Here is a 26,640-nt window from a genome sequence, read left to right as displayed (position 1 = left end):
ATTACCAGCAGGACAGTGGGGTGGGAGGAGGTATTGTTTCATGGTCTCTGTGTGTATATAATGTCTTCTGCAGTTTCCATGGTATGCATCCGATGAAGTGAGCTGTAGCTCACGAAAGCTCATGCTCAAATAAATTGGTTAGTCTCTAAGGTGCCACAAGTACTCCTTTTCTTTTTGCGAATACAGATTAACACGGCTGTTACTCTGAAACCAAACATTCCATGAGTAATACATAGAATGAGTTAAGGGAGTGCAGGAAGAAAGTAAAATTAATACTGATGTAATATTTGGAATGTCTTATCTAGCAATTCAATATCCAAGCACGTCTAACAGCAACACTAGCAGTTAATGGTCTTGCCTTAGGGGGCAAGATAAAGAACAGGAATTTAAACGGAGTTTGCACTCACCATTTCTGCCCAGTTATTTCCTCCCAGGCCAGGGTTACGCTGATGCAGTACAAGTTTCAGCCTTAAAAATCCAATTCGGGTGAGGGAGATATACTGAGAGGTGTATTTTAGAAGAATTATTTTTCCCTTTACTGCCCTCGTAGCTGGCATTCAAGTACCAGCGTAGGAGTCTACAACATTCATGTCTCTGCTCTCTCTCTGCCCTCAATGAGTCTCCTGTGCAGTCACATGGCTATTTGCAAAAGACACTTCTCCTGCACAGTCACACTCACACACAAATCCAATGCTGTTAGAGGTCGTGGACTTTATAGCAAAAGTGCTCCAGTCCCAAAAAGAAGGAAGCACTGGAATACACTTCCAGTACTATCATGGATAAGTGATAGTACCAGAAGTACTGGAATGTCATTCAAAAGCACTAGGATGGCGTTGCAGAGTATTCTGGCACGACTGAAGCCCTGCAAAACAGTAATTATGAACAAGGAATCCACGACAACAGCAGTGATGTGCATTCATGCTTAATAATAGTATCACTGCTATCACTCACATTTTTAAGTGGCTTCAGCATAAAATCACTGAGATTTATTCACAAGTAGATTTTTTTTTGCACTGGGTTTTAACTTGCATATAATGTCAACTCGCCCTGTGGCAGGTTATAAAACCGTTACCATACTCCCAGTGTTCATTTACTGAAACGGAAGGGTTCACCTGGTGGTTCTCTGAGCTTTTGCTGCAGAGAATTACAGCAGAATTCTATCTGTAGTTATCGACAGAGAAAAAGGTACTGCAGCAAACACCTTTAATATGAATAAAAAATTCACAATGGAGGTACATTCTGGGGAAATGTAAAAGGAATGATTACAAGAGAAAATCTGACAGAATACAAAAATAAAGACGGCTCTGCCAGACTATGAATCTAATGAGGAATGACGTAAATATGTTTGATTTATAGTTACATTATTGTGTTAAGCACTGAAAACAAACTTTTAAGAAACATCAGCTGAAAGACACGAACATATAGTACATAAATCATACTGTCCACATAAGTTGTAAATAATAGTCCTTAAGTACTTCATTTTACTTAATAGAACATAAAGCAATGGAACATGTGCAAATGAGAACGCTCACATATACTGACTTTAAAATGCCTATGATAAAATTAACATATATAGTTACATTTAATAAGGATTACACTACTGATGGAGAAATGAAACCTACAAATATCAGCCACATTATCCCTGGTGCTGAAGTATGCTCTGCAGTTAATCATACTGGCCCTATTTTTCTCTCAAATAAGGATCACAATCCATCAATGTTAACCAAAGTTTTATCTTATTCTGAAGTGTAGAAAGAAATATAGCATTATGTAGTATTCTTTCCTTTGTTGGGAACAGAGACAGAAAGGGCTCTCTTGTGGATTATGTACACTGGTTGAAAAGTATCTTATGAAAAGGCACATATCTGTGATTTAAGGCTAGTATGGTATTTGTTTCATGCAGAAAGTAACATTTAAAAATGGAATTAGTATGGTAAGTGGTTGGATTCACCTAGCTAGCCACTTGGTGCAAAGCTAAAATGTGTGCTTAGAAGCCTCAGACTGACAGTGATTCTCGCTTCTTTAGAGTTTTTGTTTTTAAATATACAATGGATAGATAAAGACCTACCTTCTAAAAAGGTATTTGCTGCAATTTCATGAGTCAATCAGCCGTCTATTACAGCTGTTGCCTCTGTGCAGGTACTGCATGAAGGCCTTATATTATTACTCTGAAAAATATTCTTTTTACTCTCCTTTTTAAAACACAATTACATGAAAATGATTCATTAAAGATGTTTAATATATTCATATATAAAATATCAGATGTTGGTACAAATCATGTAAACCTCCCTTTGGAAATATTTTGACTAGCCACCACAATGACCAGAAACCACAACAGTGCAAATCTATATTTTTTGTTTAACTACAGAAATAGCCATCAACCCTCACATACAAAAGGAGTACTGAAAATCTGAAATGACAGAAATTATGCTTGGGCACCTGAAAGCCACTACCCTGCCACCATATTCAATTACAGTATTACAAAAGGGGAAAAATTAAAGCTGTTTGTGCAAGAATCACTGCAACAGTCCTTCTACCCCAACCTCTTAATTTTTATCAGATGTACAGATTCTAGGTTAAACAATGCTCTTCTTTTCTGGTTTGATCACTGTTCTTCAAGCCAGGATGGAGCATCTACTCCAGGAGTTTTCAATTTGATGTGGAACTGTTTAAGCGTCTGTTCAAGCTGCTTCTGATTCCCAGAGAAGTATGCGGCAACTGCATTGTGGAACAGAACAAGCTGATTGTGCAATACTTTAACCTGCGGGCAAGGACAGAGGGAGTTAAAGATGAAGAGGCACTTGATTGACACTTGCGGCTTTAGACATAACAAGAGATTTATTGGATGTACGAATTCAAAAATTCGTACTCTAAACTAACGGAGAAGAATTATTCAATACACATTTAACATTTTATACAAAAATCCAACCTTTTGTGATACTATCTGAGGGTCATTAGGGTCTACTAATTCAAAAAAATTCAATTCCCCACTTCAAGATTGAAATGAAAACTAAGGTAATATAAGAGAGAGTATTTGTTTAAGGGCATGACTACACTGGAAACTTCAAAGCGCTGTGGCGGGAACGCTCCTGTGGCAGCACTTTGAAGTGCGAGAGAGCTCTCCCAGCGCTCCTGGTAATCCACCTCCACGAGAGGATTAGCCCCAAATGCTGGGAGCGCGGCTTCCAGCGTTTGGAGCCTGTCTACACTAGCGCTTTAAAGCACTCAGATTTGCTGCGCTCAAGGGGGTGATTTTTCAGACCCCTAAGCCAGCAAGTTAGAGTGCTATAAAATGTAAGTTTACACTCTGCAGCCATTTATTCTAAATATGTCTGAACACGTTCTTGTATTTACCTCTTACTTTATTTTCATGCAGAAAGCAGCATACAGATATGCTTATAAAGTCTTTAACATTAGCAAGAGGCTTACATTCTCTCCTATTAGGAGGCAACTATATTTGTTGATGTCTGAAATACTCTCTCTCATTTAGGTATTATAATAAATTCAACCCACACTGCAACACTTTTTGCAATAAATGATAAAAGATTTGGCAAGTGAGAATATATATAAGCTTTATTAGTTCCCGAGAGCTACCAATTTTTCTCAAAATAAATCATGAAGACATGGGTTTAGTGCTTGTGACAATCGGACTACAACCTGTTACAGCTAGGCCTAGCAAAAGCAAGATTCCTCACACATCCTACCAATGCAACTAAATTCTGACATGCAACAATCATGCTACTCTAGTTTGGGGCTCCTCTAAAAACAAAAATGGCAATAGCACTGAACTGATTGCTGAATCTGTGATATACTAGGGAATAGGCAAAGACCAAATTCAGCTTCACTTGTAATTTAAGAGGCCCTGTTGTTCCTCAATGACTGAGCTGACACTAAGGGGGAGATTTTCAAAGGCACACAGCAGTCAGGCACTTAACTGTCATGTGTGCCTTTGAAAATCTCCCCCTGGGTCACTTAAGACCCATACATATTACATCTAACACCACCAGTGTATGGATAAGAGTGTCTAACATATACAATGCGAACAGGAATATGTTCACAAAACATTTCTAGGGAATAGGGTTACAGCCTAACATGACAGATTTGTAGTATAGTCAGGCCCTTAATTTGTCATTTAGTGTAGTGAGCAGCCCTTTCTGAATGGACACTGCTGGTCTCAGTTATCATCACAAAAGCATATATTACAACTATTTCTTCTCCCAATAAATGTTCACCCCATAATATACGCATTTTGCCCAGGACCTGTCATCTTGCTTTTGAAACACTAGGTAGTCCATCTACTCACTAGGTAGGATGTGACTAGTCACTGTGCCAGCAAGCAATCCACTAAGTAGCATAATGATAATCAAAATAAATACTTGCGTAGATAGGCTAACAATTCATTAAAGATGTCAAATCTGTGTGCAATTTATAAATGCTGGTGGACCAAATCCACCTGCCAGTGACATTCGTCCCCTCAGAGATAATATACATAGCAACTCATTTTTAAAGAGCCTATCTTGTTTATGCAAAAAGAAAAGGAGTACTTGTGGCACCTTAGAGACTAACCAGTTTATTTGAGCATAAGCTTTTGTGAGCTACAGCGCGAAAGCTTATGCTCAAATAAATTGGTTAGTCTCTAAGGTGCCACAAGCACTCCTTTTCTTTTTGCGAATACAGACTAACACGGCTGTTACTCTGAATCTATCTTGTTTATGTGACCTTGAGGAAACAAAAAGTCACTTTTCTGATGTATTCTGCTTCATTTGAATCATAGGTCTTTTTCCATCAGAGTGCTGTTAGGTAATCCAGCCCAGCTCCCTACCAGTGCAGGATTGTTCCCTATATAACCTCCCGCTGTATCATATAATTGAACCAGGATTGTTTGTTATATCGTGCAACAAGGTTATATTGATACAAGTTTAAAATACTTGAGATCCTTGTTTTCAATCATTGGCTACATGATTCCAGACAAAATGCAACAGACAAATGAAAATCTCATCTCAATAGGACAGCTTGCTTTTACCTCACAGAAGTGAAGAAATTCAGGAACAAATGAATGTTTGTCCTTAAGCCCATTCGTTTGCTTATCATCAGCAACTGAAGACACTTCTATGCAAAAGTCTGAAGCAGGTGTGGGATCATAGGCATCTTGTGCAGACCCACACGCCTAACCTAATATTTTAAAAGTATACCAAAAGGGAGAATTGCCCAGCGAAAGTCTGCAACACCAAGTCTGTCTTTGCAAGAGATGAGACAAACCAAAAAGAGTGAGTCTCCCATTTTGTCACTTCCAGTGCCCCAGTTCTTTAACTCACTCCTCTATTAAACACTCCATCTAACTATGGTCTACTTCTTCCCAGTCACTTTCATCTGATTCGACTTCATTTTCCTCTTACTTGTGTCACAATTCCTTCACCAACATGACTTCAGTGATGATCTGCTTGCCTCACTGTCTTAATCTCATCTGAGCTAAAATCCTGGATCAACTCTTCCACTCACTTACTCTGTCTGGTCTTCACTATACACTATTCCAACTCTAACCTCTCCATTGAGATTCCCCTCTGACCATCATCTAGTCTCCTTCAATATTGTCCACCTACTTAGACTTGTTTGATATTGCCTGGGCTGAGTATTTGGGCTGGATGGGTTTCTGTTTAACTTTAGTGTTCTGTACCATGGTTTGTTTAGATAATTTGTAAGGAGCTTATGGAACCAAGATTAGAAAATAAAGAGAGTCATCTGGGCTATAAATCCAAGTACTTAAATTAATTAGTAAGTGGAAGATCTCTCAATCTTTTCATAAATGTTATGAAATTCCAAAAATCGTTCAGTGGCACAAATCTGTACATTATCCTTGTTTAAAAAACAGGCAACCATGTTTACTGAATTTAAGTATCTTTATAAAGTTCTACTACAGATTCTTTCTAAATTATACTGATGTCAAATACATTCTATGAAGTTAGACCTGGATAAATCCAGAGTAACAGAAATTAGTTTCAGGGCCACACTGTTTTGTTTTAATTCCTAGTATGTTCTCTTGATTTTCCTGTGTATTGTATTGGAAATGCTTGATGCAAGTGAAAAATGACCACATCTATACAGTCTTAAAATGCAGGTTCCCCTCCACTGACCACTTCAAACTGACCAATATCAGTTTAATTTGACAGTTTCTAATCACAAAGGTGGACACGCTTCCATTTCTGAATCTGCACTATCAGATGACAGTGAGTTACGTGAAGGGCGAGGGGGAAAGGACGGCGTGTGTTAAAAGGGTCAGGGGCACTCTGTTAAACAGGAGAATAAAGAAAGGCTACTTTACCAGTAAGTTACAGTGCTTTGAGGGTGCTGTCTATACAAAGTCACTCTCCTAGGATGAAGTACCCCTGGTACTGTGAACTACCAGAACCTACTGGAAAGCTCTGGCTTCCCATTGTGGGCTGCAGAAGTACTGCCTCATGGCATCAAAATAAGGATGTTATAGAGGCAACAGTCATGACTCCAAAGTTAAGGCTTAGTTTTACACTTGTAGCAGGGATTCACACCTCATTTTATGTATCAAAAATGCATCATACCACCCTCCCCCCAAACTATAGCACTTATTCCAAATATCTACACATAAATCCATAAATTCAGGAATTTAAATTAATAATCCGCTGCAAAATCCTACCTCAGAGCCTCACCATGGCGCAGCGGTGACCCTGGCCGTCTGACAGCTATGGTAGCAGGGCGTATGCCCTGGTAGGTCTAACCATGCTACAAAGGTGTCTGACTATCCAATCCAGGGAAGGGGATTGCTTTCTCAGAGGAAAGAGCGCTTTTCCTTCTCCTTAGAGGCTGAAGGCTAACTAAGCTTGAGGAGGTACGCATGCCTGCCTGCCTGCCTAGCCAGTGGGATGGCTTGAAGTTAACAGCTAAAACAACACGAGCAAATGGGTCTTAGGTGGTGGAGCGGAAATTGAGCAACGAGAGGTTGCTAAAAATGTCAGGTGCTAGGTCAACATGGAAAAGGACAACCCTTGCTGTGTGTACTTACAATTGTAGGTCGCTGGTGAGGGAGGAAATGTTAAACCATCTGATGGAGGAGAAGAAAAGGATAAGATGCGATCCTGGTCGGCCTCCAAGAAGATGGGAAGATGATATTGTTAAACGTTTTGGACGAACGTGGAGAAGAAAGGCAAGAGTGCGAGAGGAATGGCGGACGTGTTGCAATCAGCACAGTCTTAATGACAGCTGAAGACCGATCGATCCAGTGGTAAATTAAGAATTGGTCCTTTCAGAAATTTATCACATTGGGTCAGTCTTTTTGCTTCTAATGATTTTAATAATGGGCCATCTCTTTTCTTTTTCACACCTCCCAAATAACAAAAACCTCACTGAAATCTTGTATATAAGATATATCTGGAAAAAATTAGGATTAACGGTCATTTTTTGCTGCTCTTTTTCATAATTGAAAGTTTCACCTTCAGCAGAGGCTGACAAATCACGTTCTTCAGAATGCCACAAAGAACCTATTTCAAAATGGCAGCCATCTTCTATGGCTTCTAGTGCGACAGAGGCCACAGGCAGCTGTTACCAAAATGGCCACCATCTCTCATTGTTTTCAGTGGGACTGAAGATGCAGGCTGCCCTTAGCAACAATGGCCACCGCTTCCACTCACCTGATTCTCACATTGTTTCTCACTGCCTTTGAAAGCATTGGGCACTACCATCGTCCTTGAGGGCAGCTTGGCATCACTCATTTGAAACAATCGGGAGATGGCAACTATTTTGAAAGATGACAATTTGAGTTTCTCTGAAGGAGAATATTTTACTTTTCTGTCTGTGCTAACAGATAAACATTTAGTTAGGATAATGGCAAAAAGTGACCATTAATTCTAAATATTTATTTAAAATAAAAGCTACCCTTTGCACTAGATTTATGCAACTTGAAGGACAAATCTGGTGTGCATGTACTGTTGGGCATGCATGTGGTGGGGAACATGATGGAGGAGGAGGAAAACTTGGGTGTACACTGCCTCCTTTGCAGTGCTCTGTCACTGCAAAGCAGCTACAAAATCCATCTCAACTGGCCAGTATAATCTGGATGATTTGTGCTGCTCTGGAGTGGCTAAAGCAGCTAGAGCATACCAGTGATGCAGCTCCTAAAAGTTAAATAAAGTTTAAGGCTGATACTATATATCTTCTTTATATAGACATATATACTTTATAGAACTATCATATGGTAGCATTCTCTTTGCATTTCTAGTTTAGTGTACGTGTTCAAACTTTTCAATTAAAAAACAAGGAAATTCCAAGACAAAAAAACTAAGTTAAAATGGCATTAAGTTGAGAATTCATATGAATAAACTCTGGGTAAAATACATTACAATAATGTCATTATCCCCAAACCAAATGTTAAAAATCTAAGACATTCAGAATTAAGTTTAAACTTAGAAGAAATCCAAATATGTTAAGGGCAGGCCACCAAAACAACTCTAATTCTGCCCAGTAGTGATACAGGGGAGGAGGGCAGCATTGGGGGGGGGGGGTGTGAGACACGGAAGAAAGGAAAAAATGTATTTTTTAAAAAAATCCATTAAATCTAATCTGGAACCACAAATACTAGAATTGTTTATTATAATCATATGGCTATTGAATGGTGTAACAATACTGCACGATTATTGTCATTATATTACTGCCTAGAAGCACTACTGATACCATGGCTACACTGTTCAAGGCCCTACAAACACATAAGGGACAGCCCCAAAGAATTTACAATCTAAACAGACAAGGCCAGACACCATTTGGTTGTTTGAGTGCCCTACCTATGAGGGCTTCTGTAATAGGTGTGAACATGTTTTTATCCATATAAATGTAAGACTGCTTCCTTCAGACTGCTTTGAGTTAAGATTTTACCACTTCAGCATTTTGAATAGCTAAGGCTCTTAAAAGGAGAAAAAAAAGTTCTAGAATTAAAAAAATGTATAATTTATTTCAGCACCAAGACCAACTATATTAAGTCAGAAATGTATTGATTCATGTCTATTCTAGAGCTATAGATGTACTAATACAGCTTAATGTTCCTACTGCATTTGATAACATTGCTCATACTGTATTTTTAGAATTTTCTTCACATGCAATAAGTCTGGCATATGAATGAAGGCTTTCCAAACCAAAGATGCATGCCAAGCAGGCTCTTTACAAGGCAATGACCCAAAATATTAGGCCAGTATGGACTATTGCTTTTTCAGTGATCCCCCTTTATTTTAATCTTCTCTTCTTCAATTAAAGAGTGGCACTTCTCTTGTGGTATAAAGAGAAGACAGGAAATGGCATACTCCAATTAATAAGGGGCTTACCAAAGCAGCATGTAACCATGTCTTTGCAACTATTTGATAATAGTATTATGCAGACTGTTCCATCATCTTGGCATTTGAAAGTTCTGCAGTTGTTCTTAAACCTAGTCTCCTATATGGTATCCTGAGCTAACAAGTGAAGCAATGGGGTAGCAAAGATTCTCTTACAGCCTTACTCTGGGACAGATACAGACTGAGTCATAGTTTGACTAGTTGTAAAATCTGTTAAGAGTACTAGTGACACCCAAATGTTCCTTTGGTAAGACAGGTTTAATGATGTCTCAGCTTTCATAACTACAATGGGAAAATAACCTAAAAGACATAGGTTACCATTTAAATCAAAAGGAAATCGAATTAGAGTGCAGTAATCTCTCTGGATTTCAAGAACATTTCTTCAAACTTTGTTCTTCAGGGCTACCAAATTTATTCTGTGTCGAGCTCAAAGTACTATTTTAGCCTCAAGTTCTATTCCGGTGAAATACTAGTAACATTACATTTTCCAGTATCACATACAGGACACGTACTAGTTGCAGCAGAAGCTCCTTTGTTTTTCCTGATAAAAATCCCATCCGCACAGATTGACATGAAAGGAGAGTGGTGATTTAAGATGGATTCATTGGAAGAGTACCATTCTTATATGCTCTGTGATTTAGGAACCTTCCATTAAATCCCAGGAAGCACAACAAGAAATAAATGTCGTTACATAAAAATGAAGGAAACGAGGAATTATATACAGACAAAGCTACAGGCTGGAAAAATGGATTCCTATCACAGCAAGTAGCCGTAATCCTGTTTTGGCTTCTTTTCAATGACCCCCATAGAGAGATAGTAGATTTAGAAAACAAAGACGATGTTAGGAGATGGGCCTAGAGATGTATTTAAAATGACATCTCATTATGGCTGTTTTGATTATGAAAGGTACCCTAGAGGCCTCCATTTTCGAATGGTAGCTATAAAAGTCCTAGAGTAAATATTTTGAAGCTTCCAATGCCATGTAGTTGAGAAATACCCAACAGTGCTAAGACTACTAAGCACACAAGAGCAGTTTTTAAAAATCCCTTTTTAAACATAAAAAGCCTTGAGCCAAACCTCTCTCATAGCTCAAGATAAATCAAGACCGATTGCCAGATTTTACAATTTATGTAGGAAATTGTCCATTTTGAACCAAACCATTAGTCCTTAAATCTATGTGCAAATTCCACTTATATTTGTTGAAAACGTACAGAAAGATTTCACTAATTTTCAAAAAAAACCTTATTAGCACATATTTTCTAAAACTAAATTTTTTTTAGAGATTACCTCAGTTAAATTTAAAATACAGTGCCGCTGTTTTAGTGTTTAAATAGCTATTTAGGTATAAATGTTTATTTTTATGGCAGCAGTACAGAACTCAGGAACTGTGTACTATGCTAGTAAGAAAAAAAATGTACAACTCGAACTATCATAAGAACAAAATATCTACTACGTAGGAAGCACTGGAGCTCAAATTCTGGTACTAGATCTTGTGTCCAGGAGGTAAGGATGTATTCCCTGTATAGAGGTTGTATTTAGTCAATGAAGGATTCTCCTTCCCCCAACCCCAAATCCTGTCCAACCCATACAAGCCCAGAAATTACTTTGGCCTTTTTACTGCAGAACAGAATAGGGCTTCCTTAACAGATTGCAAGTCTCCCAGCTCCAGTGCAGAGTTAACTACAAGGTATCACAAGGCAATTCTCTTCTTCCCTATTTCCAATCCAAAGGCTGTTTGCAGTTTCCTCCACAGTTCTCAGCCCTATTGAGTTATTTGTCCCCCTTACTATAGTAGCAGGATCAGCGGCTTGTGGGGACAGATTTGGGGACTGCAGGCTGCAACTGCCAATATAATTCTGCTGTTAATCAAGACTCCCCAAAGGAAGAATTCATTAGGGGGTCTCTGCAATATTCCGTTTCATAAAAAAACAAGGTGCCAGTAAATGGACTCTTGTGGGTCAATTAAATCTCAAGATTATTCCAACTCCACATTAGATTGGCTGTGTTTGTTAAACTGCACGTGTGGTGTGTTTATGCAACTTGCATTTACACAAACATGAAAACTGCAATTTGATATGGGTATAAAAATGCAAAAGTTCAAAGGAAAAATTTTTACAAGGGCTACCTTCAGCTGTTTTTAAAGTCAGACATCAATAGCTCCCCTATAAAACTTAAATAATTTCAACGAGAAAAAAAAAAGCAAAAAGCCAAACTATATCCATTACATTAAGCCCTTAATCAAAGACGTAACAGGAAACAATGAAAGAAAATTATCTCAGTGCACCAGTTTGCAGAAACAAACATTTATCTCCAGTTTCCAGATCAGCATACACTGAAAGTTCAGCTCTTCTGAGAACTAACAGTTTAGTATCTGCATTAACGTTGGGATCTGAGCATCTGATTGCTTCAAGAACATAAATTATAGCATAGTTCTTCCATTTGCAAATAATGTATCAGACACTTAATGGGCTAGGTGCTCATCTGATATTAACAGGAAAAACTCCGATAACACTGATTTTCAACAGCTGATGATCTGGCCCATTAAGGGTTTGGTGTGCTGTTTATTTGCAGATGGCAGAACTATATCGGTATGAATGTTCTTGAAGGAATCTGAACTTCTGGTCCTAATGCTGATGCTGGTGTAGTAAAGTATCTTATTCTCAGAAGAGCTGAATCAGTGGAGCCAGAGCAGGAAACCAGAGGGAACTGGTGTTTTTTGTAAGTGTATGTGCTGAGACTTGTTCTCCTTTTTCCTCTCTCCACTAGTTTATTGTTCTCTACTACCTTTTCCCATTGTGTTCAGGGCTTAATCTAACTTGTATTGTCTGGTTTAGGCTTGGGCTACACTACAGAGATAGGTTGACATAAGGCAGCTCACGCAGATGTAAGTTGCCCACTACATTGAGCTAATAACTCCACCTCTGCGAGAGGCATAGCATTTAGGTCAATGTAGTTAGGGAGACACAGTGTCTGCAGATACTGCATTACTTACATTGCTTGCTCGCCCAAAGGCGGGAGGAGTTCCAGCTGTCTGTGCCCCACACAGTTTAAATCAGTGGAAGCACTCCTGGGGAGGACATGCACCACCAACACGGGGGCACAGTGTGGACAGGAACCACCACAGTAATTACTGCAGTGACTGTATATTGACTTAACTTAGGCCGACTTAATTTTGTAGTGTAAACAAGGCCTTATATTGATGTCAGTGGAGCTAAGCTGTTTTACACCAGCTGAACGTCTGGCCCAAACGACTTTCTCTTGCAAAGTCAGAGACCTGCAAGGGTTTTAGGGTTGTTGGTTTTTTTAGGGGTTTTTTTGGTGTGTTTAAGAAAACAGCCTGTGCCAGAGTAACAGGTAATGTTACCAATGTCAAAGCTTTACACTATGAGCTGGTGTGCTACTGAAAATATTCATCCGTTGTTGGAGATAGAGGTTGCTAACTCTCCCTTCCCTGTGGGCATTTGCAGTAACTGCAGTCATAGGAAAGGACTCTAGCCATTCCAGGCACATATTAATATGCCTCAGTTTAGATTTTAAAGACTGTTCTATTTTTATACCTATCTAAGAGGAAATAAGTTTGACAACATTGATTTTTCCTATCTTCATTTTATCCTAATCCTGACACTGTTATTAACTTCCTAACCCAGGCATGCAGAGATCAGTAGTGTCTGTTAGAAACAAGTAATAAGATGTTTGCATGAGAACCCTTTATTTTTCTAGTTCACAGGAACAGGAGTGGGGTGGGGTGGGGAATAACAGTGACGCCTGCACTCCTGAAAAAGAAAAACTCTTGCATGACCAGAAAGAGAGTATGTGAGGGAAAGGGGCGGGCAGGCAGACAGGAAGGGAAGCAATCCTATCTAGAATCTACGAGAAAGGGAAACTGTTCCAAGAACCAGACCCTTGCGTAGATCTGGGTTGAGGTATGGAACAGCTTTGCTTCTGTGTTGAAGGTGGCATGCAGAACAATCTCTACAGTTTTTCAGTCTAATCCTCATCTAACATTGATTAAATACACACACCTTGGTGCCAAAATTATTCTTCTTACTTAGGAGAAAATCAGTTTTGAAATGATCTCTTTACTGCCCTTCCTCGCTGTCTTTTACACATATCCGTCCCGCAGGCATTACCAAACACTGTAATAATGCTCTGCATTTTGAGCCCACAATCTAATCATAGATCACAATTAGTAAATCAATGTATTGATCACTATTACGTGATAAGTGTGAAAAAGTGCAGTAGAAATACTTTCATATGTTCAAGTAGTCTTTCTAATATGCTTTTACTTCAGTAATTTAGAGTCAGGAACTTGAGGTCTCTAACTCCATGAAGGCATGCTCCAATAGCACAATAAGAAACCAATCTAGTTTACTTCTCTTTCTTGTTTTACGTTTTGAAGCAGACTGTATTTCAAGAAAATGTGCTGTTATATCAGATATTGATCTCGGGAGAAAGAATCTAGCAGAAAGCAACTCCACTACAGAGTGTAGGAGGTGAAGTGGTAGCTTACCTTATTTTCCTCCAAAAATTTCAATTTGATAGATACATCATTGCGCATTTTGTCATATTTTTCTTTATGCACTTGGAATAGCTGCTGTGACTGTTCAATCTTTGGCAGAGTGTTTGCATCACGGGGACCAAGATTAAGTTCTTCTAGGTCTGTGCGATAGGCATCATATTCAACCCTAGGAGAAAAAAAAAGTTAAAATTAGCCACAAAATGTCTCAAAACTTGCACATCAAAACCAGGAGATTAGAAAGAAAGCTGGACCAAATATATAAGTGCATGTAATGCTCATGAAAGGTATTAGAATGACAATGCTTTGTTTATGCATCAAAACATGTGTACTATACGTGGTAGGCATGTTCCCTCATCAGTACAACTCAGCCACATTATAAGGGTATGTCTTCACTGCAGAGTTAACTTGGGTGATCAGCACCTGCACATGCAAGTTAGCCTAGAACAGGTGTGAGCAGCCGCACTGAAAAGCCACATCCCAGAGTCCTCATTGGTGCCACACTCATCCATAAGTGTTGATGGGGTCTCAGGGGCATATCCCATAGTTCTTTGCACTATAGTAAGCTGAACTGCTGTATGAAAAGGGAATCAGAAAAAAGTCTGTCCTTCTGGGCACAAAGGGATAATTGTGGGAAGGCACTGGAGGACTATCAGCACTTAAATGATTTAGTCTGCATCCTCACTGCAAAAAGGGCAGGTTACCAACCCAGGTGAAAACAGCATCCGGGTTTTAGCCTACAGCCCCAGACAAGCCAACTAGCCTATGTGAAAGCACCAAATTCTGGGGCAAGGGTTGTGTATATGGATGGGAGGAGGGTTAGAGGCAACACCTGAGTAAAAGCTTGCATTACAATCTGCAGTGACGACATACATTGAAGGACTACTAGACATGACAGGGTAATTCAATCTGTTTGTTCATAAAATCTTTAATCTCTGTCTGCAAATTCAAATAAGTGCCAAGGTAGATTCTTTTGAGATGAGGGTTCCAGGGAATGGACTGAAATAATCAACTCATTTTACCCTTACCCACAACCAGCACAAGATGGATTTTAAGTTATACTTATAGGCAAGAGACTGTGTCCTGATACCAATCCCATGAGCCATCCAGTCTTCAGATACGATTTATTCTAAGAACACTGAGCTAGAAAGAGTGCCTTTACTATACTAAAACATTCTTTATAAACCTAATCTAAGAGAAATCTAAACTCTCAAATTAAAAACACCCTTGACCTGTCTTCCCAGATTAGATCATACCAATTATAAAAGTCTCTGTAGAAATCTAGATAAACCAATCACAGGTCTGCCATGTGTTTTATGCAAATTAATGTAATCAGAGTAGCCAGCAAGCCTATCCTCGTTGTCATGATCCTAAAATATTTGTCCAAGTTATTTCCACCTTTTAGTAAAAGGTATTAGGAAAGAGTACTCTCAATAAGCAATGCACTTTTCAGCCATCAGTCTCAAAAGGAAAGACTCATTCCCAGCTGAGAGATGGAGAAACTGAGGCACATTAAAGTTAAATGAATCACCCCCAGTGTCGCAGCAAGATAATGCCATATCTGAAAACTGAACTCTGGTCTCCCAATTCCCATTGTCACGTTCACCAGCATACTGAACTCCCTGGACTCCAATTAGCAAGGTATGTATGATGTTTTATTTTAGTAAGAAAAGCTTTTCTACAGTTGGATGGTGCTGAAGAATGGAGTAGACTTGAAGGACTCGTTTAGACAGGGAAGACATTGTGAAATAAGCCAGGGTGTGAATTTACAGTGCATTAGCTATTCCACAATAACTCTCTGTGTGGACACACACTTATTCCACACTAAGAGTGGCTTTGTGTGGTTTAGCTTAAACCGCTCTGGAAGAAAAAAAGTCACCTACTTCCATTTTGCTTGAGAAAACAGAATTGTTAAGTACTGTGAACTGGAACCAGGAAGAATTTTGCCACCAACAAACCTAGCTTTTCAGTTTGGTGGTGGTAAAAATGTCCCAAGAGGAAAGTTTACATTTTCACAGTGAAAATAAAATTTTACATCATCCAAAGTGTGCTTGCCAATCCACATTACAAAAAAATGATATGGTCCCTGTTCCAAAGATCTTACAACTTAGTTTAAGACATGAAACAACAAAGCCAGTAATAAAAACAGATCTGCTGGGAGGAAATAAGATTGGATAGTTATTAAAATGCCGATGCACAACAAGGAGAAGCATAGAGATAATTTTGATTAATTTTTGAAGGCATCATGTTAGAAAGGAACTTGTTCTCATTTAAATCCTTCAGGGTATAATGGACCAGCTTGGAAATGTTTGTGGGAAGAATGGACATGGAGGCAGTATCACTGTCCGAGTGGATAGGGCAGGAAACAGTGAGATAAGAAAGGCCAGATAAGTAGGGTGGGGCAGAGTTAAGCAGGGGCTTCAAGGCAACAAGAAGTTTTAAAACTTGTTATTGCATAGAAACAAGTACCAGTGGAGGGATTTCAAGAGGAAAGGAGGATTTTGTCAGAATGACTGTCGAGTAAAATCATCTTAGTGGCTGTTCTTATGCATTTTGTATGGATGAGAGGGAGTAATTGTATATTGAGGACACCGGAGAGGCACTGATGGCACTCCAACTGCAGGAGGTTTCTTTTTTATTTTTATTTTATTTTTTTTTTTTGGGGTGGGGGGAGAAGAGAAAAATCAGTCAAAAAGAAAATAATCAAAATTTTGAGTGATACACAATCCAAAGTAGAGACTTAGTGTTACCCCTCTCTCTTGGCATCCCTTCACTGTCTCTCTCTTCTCTATCATATTAAGCACAAGCTGCTTGTCCTTATTTTCAAGGCCCTTCATGACCTATCAACTCATTCAATACTGAAAGGCCTACCCTGCCTCTGATCAGGCCATGCCCACTGCCCACTTTTTACATTTTCAAATAAGCACATTCATGTTTTCTTCCATGCTTCCCTCACATTTGGAGAAGCGCCCCATAAACATCTGCAAAGCCATCCTCCTTCAAACTCTCCTATACCACAAGGCCTATTAAAAAAAGTAACAGCTAGGCTGCTGCTATGCAGAAACCACTGCCTATCATGCTGACCAATACGGTCTTATTGTTTTCTTGTACTCCCCATCTCTGTGTGTATCCATCTGTTGTCTGGTCTTATACTTCAATTGTAAGGTCCTTAGGGCAGGGACAGTCTTTGTTCTGTGTTCGTACAGCACCTGGTACAATGGGGTCCTAGTCCATGGCAGAGGTTCTTAGGCTGTATAGATAATGAAAGCAGACTTTAGAGAAATCTTTCTGGAGAGCTGTGAAATTTTGTGCACCACTCTCCAAGGTGAATGAGTAGCACTGCTCACAATGGAGCAGTGAAAGAGTATACGGGGAGGCATTGGAGAATACAGTAGAACAGACAGTCCAAGAGATTTAATAAAACTGAGCAGCAGGAATCATTCCTTCACCCTTGTTTGCACATGAATGCATATACCACTACGAGATCACGGATTTATATTTCTTACCATGACTGACTGACTGTGTGAAGAAAATCTGTTACTAAAAATAAGATTACTATATAAACTTCTACAATTCAAGTTTTGCAATGGGAAGAGCTATTGATTTATATTAAGATTGACTGGAAAATAAAATCACAACACGTTATTTTATTCTCCTGCTAGAAAGAATGTTTGGCATACGTAATTAAAAACTTTTCACATAAGTGGACTCAGAATTGTTTTCCCGATATGAAGGTATATAGTATTTGGGGCTTACTCCTTCTCCTATTGAAATCAATGGCAAAATTATCATAGAAGCAAGCTCAGGCTCCCAAGGAAGGTTAAACTCTAGTACAGTGTTACTCAGACTAAGGCTTGCGAGCCACAATTGTCTCTTTAATGCGTCTCCTGTGGCTCTTTGCAGCACATGATATTAAAACACTGTGATTTAATTATTAACCAGTTAGGAAGCTTTTATTATGTTATTAACCAACTGTCATTGATAAAATAATAATAATACTTAATCAGTCACACACACACACACACACTCTTCTGAGTGACGCTGGGTCCTGAACCACTGAGGTCTGAGTATCACTGCTCTAGTGTATGAGCACTAACCACTGAACATTAGTACACTAATGCTAGCCTTTTGTGAACTGCACTACCTCATCCCATGCATAGACAGCATAAGAAAATAACTGGTGTAATCTTTTGAAGTCATTTATTTAGCATTCCATTCAAAGTAAACTGTTAACAGATTAAAGACAGGGGACTGAATGTTTTAGGTATTCAGTCAAGAGGTTAGAAGCCGGTCACCTCCAGATTGTCAGTTTGAATCCAGCCCAATTCAGACGAGATCTAAAGTTACTATCCGATATCTGTTTGATAGACATCTTATGTGAAATTAATTTAGTTTGTACATGACACCATATAAACTAGGCACCGAATTACTGGTCTCAGTCCCGTTCATAGTAGATAGGTATCCATACTATAAAGCCCCATCAATTCAGCTGGCACTTAGTCAGCAGAGTCCAGAGATTGGTCAGTGACTGAATGGACCGCTATTCAAGGTTAATCTATACTAACAGGAAGCAGATTGAGAAATCTGGCTTTGTTGCCACCAAGCTATACCTTTACTATGGATAAGTGTCTCCAAGGTGGGGAATCAGTTATCTAAAGAATACACTAGAGGGCACTGGAAGAACATTTTATTTCTCATTCAGAAACATTACTTCATATATGACTAATTGTAACCACCCAGAATTTCTACTATTATTCTACTTGTGGGGAACGAACGAACGAACGAATAAATAAAAATCTTTACTCTGTAGGAAACACTAAGGAAAACTTGAATGGAAAATTTTCTGTAAGTTTAAATTTCAAACATCAATTTGAAGTATTATATAAGTGTAAAGACTGAACGTAGTCTGGATTTAAAATATGAAAGTTGTGATATATTTACAACCTTTTCAACACTGTTTACCAGTTCAGACACAAGGACTCAACCTGAAGTCTGTATGTTAAATGAAAATAACTGATGACACAAAATATCTACCTGGCACTTTCATACTGTTTCACAGTCAATAACGTATCTTCAATTGTTTTATTCACCAGTGTGTTCACACTGGCAATAAAAAAGTTAATAGCACCGAGAAGGGTTTCTCCATTTTTAGCTAGAAGTTTCTGAGTCTCTGCATTGTATCCAAATTCCTCCTATAACAAAGAACAAAAAAAAATAAAAATACTGTGGTTTATAATTAAATCATGACATTTACGCAGATACTCATTAACACTGAAAATAAATACACACACTTATTAGGAAATCACAGATATGATAAACCATGTTGTATGTAATTTCATCACTGCTGTTTGAGTGTGTGTATATTTAAATAGACATAAGTGATTACAATATTCTAGGCAACAAATTAAGCTGATTTCAGAGTAGCAGCCATGTTAGTCTGCATCCACAAAAAGAAAAGGAGGACTTGTGTCACCTTAGAGACTAACAAATTTATTTGAGCATAAGCTTTCGTGAGCTACAGCGCACTTCATCGGATGCATTCAGTGGAAAATACAGTGGGGAGATTTATATACACAGAGAACAAGAAACAATGGGTGCTACCATACATACTGTAATGAGAGTAATCAGATAAGGTGAGCTATTGGTGGGGGGGGAGAGAAAAAAACCTTTTGTAGTGATAATCAAGGTGGGCCATTTCCAGCAGTTGACAAGAACGTCTGAGGAACAGCAGGGCGGGGGTGGGTGGGTGTTGAGTTTTACTTTGTGTAATGACACATCCACTCCCAGTCTTTATTCAAGTTTAACTTAATTGTATCCAGTTTGCAAATTAATTCCAATTCAGCAGTCTCTCATTGGAGTCTGTTTTTGAAGTTTTTTTTGTTGAAGAACTGCCACCTTTAGGTCTGCAATCGAGTGACCAAAGAGACTGAAGTGTTCTCTGACTGGTGTTTGAATGTTATAATTCTTCATGCCTGATTTGTGTACATTTATTCTTTTCCGTAGAGACTGTCCAGTTTGGCCAATCTACATGGCAGAGGGGCATTGCTGGCACATGATGGCATATATCACATTGGTAGATGCGCAGGTGAATGAGCCTCTGATAGTATGGCTTATGTGATTAGGTCCTATGATGGTGCCCCCTGAATAGATATGTGGACACAGTTGGCAACGGGCTTTGTTGCAAGGATAGGTTCCTGGGTTAGTGGTTCTGTTGTGTAGTGTGTGGTTGCTGGTGAGTATTTGCTTCAGGTTGGGGAGCTGTCTGTAAGCAAGGACTGGCCTGTCTCCCAAAATCTGAGAGAGTGATGGGTCGTCCTTCAGGATAGGTTGTAGATCCTTGATGATGCGTTGGAGAGGTTTTAGTTGGGGGCTGAAGGTGATGGCTAATGGTGTTCTGTTACTTTCTTTGTTAGGCCTGTCCTGTAGTAGGTAACTTCTGGGTACTCTTCTGGCTCTATCAATCTGTTTCTTCACTTCAGCAGGTGGGTACTGTAGTTGTAAAAATGCTTGACAGAGATCTTGTAGGTGTTTGTCTCTGTCTGAGGGGTTGGAGCAAATGCGGTTGTATCGTAGAGCTTGGCTGTAGACAATGGATCGTGTGGTGTGGTCTGGATGAAAGCTGGAGGCATGTTGGTAGGCAGAGCGGTCAGTAGGTTTCCGGTATAGGGTGGTGTTTATGTGATCACTGCTTATTAGCACTGTATTGTCCAGGAAGTGGATCTCTTGTGTGGACTGGTCAAGGCTGAGGTTGATGGTGGGATAGGAATTGTTGAAATCATGGTGGAATTCCTCAAGGGCTTCTTTTCCATGGGTCCAGATGATGAAGATGTCATCAATATAGCACAAGTAGAGTAGGGGCATTAGGGGACGAGAGCTGAGGAAGCGTTGTTCTAAGTCAGCCATAAAAATGTTGGCATACTGTGGGGCCATGCGGGTACCATAGCAGTGCCGCTGATTTGAAGGTATACATTGTCCCCAAATGTGAAATAGTTATGGGTGAGGACAAAGTCACAAAGTTCAGCCACCAGGTTTGCTGTGACATTATCGGGGATACTGTTCCTGATGGCTTGTAGTCAGTCTTTGTGTGGAACGTTGGTGTAGAGGGCTTCTACACCCACAGTGGCTTGGATGCTGTTTTCAGGAAGATCACCAATGGACTGTAGTTTCCTCAGGAAGTCAGTGGTGTCTCGAAGATAGCTGGGAGTGCTGGTAGCATAGGGTCTGAGAAAGGAGTCTACATAGCCAGACAATCCTGCTGCCAGGATGCCAATGCCTGAGATGGAGCATCCAGGATTTCCAGGTTTATGGATCTTGGGTAGCAGATAGAATACCCCTGGTCAGGGTTCTAGGGGTGTGTCTGCATCTGTTCCTGTGCTTTTTCAGGGAGTGTCTTGAGCAAATGGTGTAGTTTCTTTTGGTAACCCTCAGTGGGATCTGAGGGTAATAGCTTGTAGAAAGTGGTGTTGGAGAGCTGCCTAGCAGCCTCTTGTTCATATTCCAACCTATTCATGACGACGACAGCACCTCCTTTGTCAGCCTTTTTGATTATGTCGTCAGAGTTGTTTCTGAGGCTGTGGATGGCATTGTGTTCTGCATGGCTGAGGTTACGGGGCAAGTGATAGTGCTTTTCCACAATTTCAGCCTGTGCACGTCGACAGAAGCACTCTATGTAGAAGTCCAGTCTGTTGTTTCGACCTTTGTTTGGACCTGGAGTCCACCCAGAATCCTCCTTTTTGTAGTCTTGGTAAGCTGAGAGAGTCAGAACTATCCCTCTGTTTTAGACCTTTACAAGCAACTGTTTAAGTTTCTCCCATGAAACCCCACCGATTTCCGTAGACTCGGTCCCAACAGAATGGATGGCACTTATTCTTGATACCAGTTCTATTGTGAAGACAGTATGGATCTTGGCTAACCAGAAAAAAAAAATTACCCTTTTTACCACTTCAAAGAACACTGCCAAAAATCTTCAGATCATCCTTTTGTAACTATTTAGGATTAGTCTAAATTCAGGGTCTCCCTTAAAGGCAACTGTAAATCATGAATTATACCAGCAAAATAGGAGTAGTTAACTAAATTCACAGGGGATAAACAGTATTAATTAATGAACAAGGGTTATTATATCCTGGAACACCATGATCTGACATTTATTTTAATATGTTTTAAGTGACTGAGACAGCAGAATGTACTTCATAATGGGTGGTGAGAAAAAGGAATAATACAGATTAGCTACAAATGTTCAGGGGGCATGATTAACAGCTCAGTGGTTTGAACATTGGCCTGCTAAACCCAGGGTTGTGAGTTCAATCCTTGAGGGAGGCATTTAGGGATCTGGGGCAAAAATTGGGGATTGGTCCTGCTTTGAGCAGGGGGTTGGACTAGATGACCTCCTGAGGTCCCTTCCAACCCTGATATTCTATGATTAAGATGGAAGTTATTGCCAAAGAGAACTGCAATCAAGTTTAGGTATGACAAAAGGCAAGGACCAATTTATCAATAGCAAAAGATTTCAAAGTCAGATTGCAATGATTATTCTTCTAATGCAAGGCTCCCACACACCAGACTCATTGATGTATTTTTATTTTACATTTGGCATCTTCATATTCTGCATAACCTGAGCTTTCATTTACCAAAGTAAATTTCTAGCTGTCATGGTTGTAAAGATGTGAACCTAGTGTAACCAACTGATAGTGTAAATACTACAGTGTAAACGCTAACGCCAAATTAGGACTCTTAAAATGTTAACATTAACTGTTTCACATCCGATAATTTTAATGGATGGGAGTAGGGAGTGAAGCCTAGAGGAAAGAAGATGCAGAGGAAACAATACAAAAAGAAACAGCTAAGAGGGAGAGAAACAGAGAAAAAGATTGGGAAGAAAAGGAACCTAAAATATGGTAGTGAAGCTAAAAGGGGTCATATTATTCTGTTTCGCATATAATAAAGCACTGAATATATAAAAGTTTAGTTATTACACAAGGGCCATATTTTACCCATGTCCTTTGTGGGTACCTCCTATAAACATCAATGGGAAAGCCTCTCTGGATTGAGGATAGTCATATTTATACCCTGACAGATTATAATTAAAAATGGAATTCAGCTCTCTCAACATAAGCAGTGTGACACCTTGTTCAAAATAAATAGGCCTTGAAACCAGGGAATAAATATAGGAGAAATCCTTGAATCCAAAGAATAAACACGGTAGAGAGCTCAAGATGAAAGCTACCACCCACTGATTTTATAAAAGGTAAGAACTCAGTTTATTAGAGCAATGTCACGTCAAAATCTTGATTTTTCACCAAGTAGCAACTGTTTTGCAGCTCAAATGTGGATGTCCGATTATCAACTGTGAATGTTAACATTCCAGCTTTTTAGACTTGTTTTGCTCAAGTCTTAAAAAGTGTTTTCCAAACAGGTAGGTCTAGTGATAAAAAGAAACCCAGCTTAATCAGGCAGCACTACAGTGAAGTTCAATTAAAACCAGGGTAAGTAAGAGTACTTTTGTTACATTAGTGGAAACCTTTATTTGATTTTTATTAACAGAATCCTCTTCAACAATCTACAGAACAAGAAATGAGTGGTTGAAAACAAAGAAGAATTCCAAGACTCATACAAGACTCTGGTGGAACCTGAAGAAATGTTGTTTCAGTTGCTACAGTTACAAGCCATGAGGGGAAGAACACACATTAATAAGAGTACTGTGTCAGCATCAGAATTAGTACAAGTTTCAGAAGTCATGTCCAACTCCAGTGCACAGTGCACTGTGTTCATTTTAAGTTTATCACAAACCGCATGCCCCATTCTTGCATCAACAGTAAATAGATTGATAACATTTACTGTATCTTTTTAGCAGGACAATTTATAGTTTCTCTCAGTTGCTGAAAATGCCAATCACCAATTTCCATTTGCCAAAAAGCATATATAAAGTTTAGCCCTGTGAAAAATTGATAGTCTGGAGTCTGACAAGTAGCAAACAGCTGAAATTATTCAGTGTACACATTAACAAAAAGAAATTAGGTGGGAATATAGAGATAATGAAAAAGGGGAAGGAGGTAAGAGTGAAGTTATTTCTGAGCTTTACAGCCCCTGAAGATAATTTGTGAAGTTTACAATAACCACATTTTTGGGAACCATCAGGTACGAGGATACTGTACCCATCAGATAGATTGTGACTCTGTATTCAAGGCTGGGTGGCCTGAGGGAACTGCTATAGATATGGGAAGTAGGATTGCTTCCCTCCTCCCAGTTCTGTTCATACTCTGGTTTCTCTTCAGATCGTATGGATCTTTTGCCTTTTACTAAAGATTTCTGTGAAGAGGAATATTTATGATTTTCTACCCAGATCAGTTCATTTTTTTTGGACATGATACCTGGCTTCCCCTTCTTACAAGATGTAGAATTGTACAGTCAGTTACAGCAATATTGCCTGAATGATATATGATACAACTCTGAACTGAAGAATTATCCCAACCCTCGATGTAATATTTCTAAGTGATCACCTCTAACTTTCTTGCTCAGAGAGTCTAAATGCTGTAAAATTATACTATACAGGTTGCAAGACTCTGATCAAAATGGTGCTCCATGAAACAACTGAACTCAACATTTTAATCCACTAAAGAAAAAGTGATTAATCCACATTGTTACCTCACCTCTTTTGCATGACCTCCCACTCTATTCCCAAACATATACACCACAGGCTTGTATTTTACAGGAAATGATGATCTAGAACAATTTTAATGACATTTCATTAGTGACAAATGAGTAGTAAAATTGTTTACTATACAGAGTAAACTTGTATGTTAGTAGTCTTTAAGTTCAAACTCCAATTAAAGCCAGACATTAAAAACTACTGGATGACTTTACTGTAATTTCAATGATTTCCTTCAGAGTCTCAAATGCTGTTACATAGCAGCTACCTTCCTAAACACTGAAGAGTATCTACTGTGCAACATGCATAATCCAGTGAAGTTCATCCTGAAATGTATATTTTATTTTCTAATACTATTAAAGTCTTACATGGAGTTCCAATGATTTCAAACTCAGGTCTGCAAATGCATCTCCAAGTTGCCTTTGAGTATTCACCATCTGGTAGAGTTGCGTGGACAAAGTCTGTGCCAGTCTTAAGATATTTTCATACTTTTTTTTGTTATCTCTTAGTATGTCTATTTGGGCTTCCAGTTCTAGGTCTACCGTTCTTGAGCCTCGGCCCAGCTTTTCAGAGATGATCTGACGAGTACACTGCAAATTCATAACAAATAGTTTAAAATTATTATAAAAGCAAAAAAAATTTCTATATTCAAGACAGTACAGCACACACCATTTCTTGGCTTCAAGGAGTACATAATTATAAGCAATTCTTTCATAATTACCCCTCCCAATTTAAGTTTGCGCAACAAACTGAAGAAAAATGTCGAGCTCTTTAGAAGTTTTTCAGGACTCAGCAAGAACATTTGTTGGACAAGTCTCAACTCCTACTAACTTAAATATTCGTATTAACAAATCAAGAGCAGAACTAATTACAATTCTCAAATGAGAGATTTCAGATCTTCATCTTTTAGATTTGGTGAATCTCGTTAAGTAAAAGCGATTATTTAGTTCAATACATTCAAGTCATTTATTAATTAAAGACTGCATAAACCAGAATGTTACTGATTCTAAATAACTATTATAATATTCATTCCATCTTCATCTACCCAACCATCCAATACCACAGGCATTACCCACCTAATTCCAAAGTTAAGCCTAATGGATACAGAGCATCTGCAAATGTAAGTTTCTATATTTCAAGTTTAGAATCTTACTATTTCAGGAAACACAATTGCTTCTTCCCATACTGTGGAGGCATTTTTAAGAAACTGGAAACTTTTGCTGAGGAATGTATAGGAAGATAGTCTTAAGACTGAATTTGTGTTTGTCTGATCATACAAAAGAGTGTGTTGATTATCTTAAACTTTAGGATTTAAAAAGTAAAGTTTACTATACCCTGCCACAGGAGTAAACTCCTAAATTGACTTGCAATTCATTGGTGTAGTGAGCAGCATATTCAGCATTTAGAAAGATAAGATACTTATGTGTAAAACTACAAGCTTTAAAGAGGAAGGGAATCTGTGGCCCAAAAGAGAAGTGGACAGAGGTTGAGATAGAATGCAGTTACACAAGTGGAAGAATGACCTTGCGTGAAGAGAGTCCTGATGGAACTGAGATGATAAAGGTCACAACTGCAGTGTTGGGAGGGTGGGACCTGATTACAACAGTCTTACAGTGTAAATGAAACCAAACCCTGTTTCCAAAACGTGTTACAGTACTGAACTTTGCAGGGCTATAGCAGGATTTGGAAACGTGGCTTGATCCATTCTATACTTCAAGATCAGTGTTTTGACAGTGTCCCCCAATCTCAGACTCTCTCTCAAAGACGGATATACTCAGGAGTTCCCTTTCTTGTATATTTTGGAATACCTTTGTTGTGCCAATAAAACATTTTAAAATTGAATTGACAATGTAGAGGACACCCAAGAATGTAAAACTACAGCAAGATAGTGGGAGAGCTGGCAAGTACAAGACAAGACCAGTGGTGTAAAGGTGGAGTCAGTCCACAGCATGTTATTAAAAAATGACCAACCAGGCACGTAACTTTCAGCTGGAATCAGAGATACAAAGGTAAGAGAATGAAGGCAAAACAGTACCATTTCTGAGAAAGCACAGAGAAACAGTGCACGTTGAGGAGTATGGCGTTACCACAAAAAGTCCCTAAAAGGAATTGAGATAGAATGTGATTAGAGT

General features: G+C 38.9%; 1 protein-coding gene and 1 pseudogene across 4 annotated transcripts in view; one reads left to right on the top strand and one right to left on the bottom strand.

The window, feature by feature from the left end:
* Nucleotides 1–1,189: 1,189 nt before the first annotated feature.
* ARFIP1 (ARF interacting protein 1) overlaps nucleotides 1,190–26,640 on the bottom strand; it is an 87,993-nt gene continuing 62,542 nt past the window's right edge. For all 4 annotated transcript variants that reach the window (XM_077815378.1, XM_077815381.1, XM_077815380.1 and 1 more), the window contains 4 exons: nucleotides 24,877–25,098; nucleotides 18,898–19,055; nucleotides 13,858–14,032; nucleotides 1,190–2,761 (listed from right to left, as the gene is read on the bottom strand). In XM_077815378.1, coding sequence (XP_077671504.1) covers nucleotides 2,606–2,761; nucleotides 13,858–14,032; nucleotides 18,898–19,055; nucleotides 24,877–25,098 — 711 coding nt within the window. In that variant the 3' untranslated portion in view covers nucleotides 1,190–2,605. The remainder of the gene's footprint in view (nucleotides 2,762–13,857; nucleotides 14,033–18,897; nucleotides 19,056–24,876; nucleotides 25,099–26,640) is intronic.
* Nucleotides 24,115–24,240, top strand: LOC144264443 (U5 spliceosomal RNA; annotated as a pseudogene).

The sequence above is a fragment of the Eretmochelys imbricata genome, chromosome 4 (genome assembly GCF_965152235.1).
Source record: "Eretmochelys imbricata isolate rEreImb1 chromosome 4, rEreImb1.hap1, whole genome shotgun sequence".
Taxonomy (NCBI): domain Eukaryota; kingdom Metazoa; phylum Chordata; order Testudines; family Cheloniidae; genus Eretmochelys; species Eretmochelys imbricata.
Note: the sequence above shows the minus strand (reverse complement) of the source record. Positions and strands in the feature narration are given on the sequence as shown.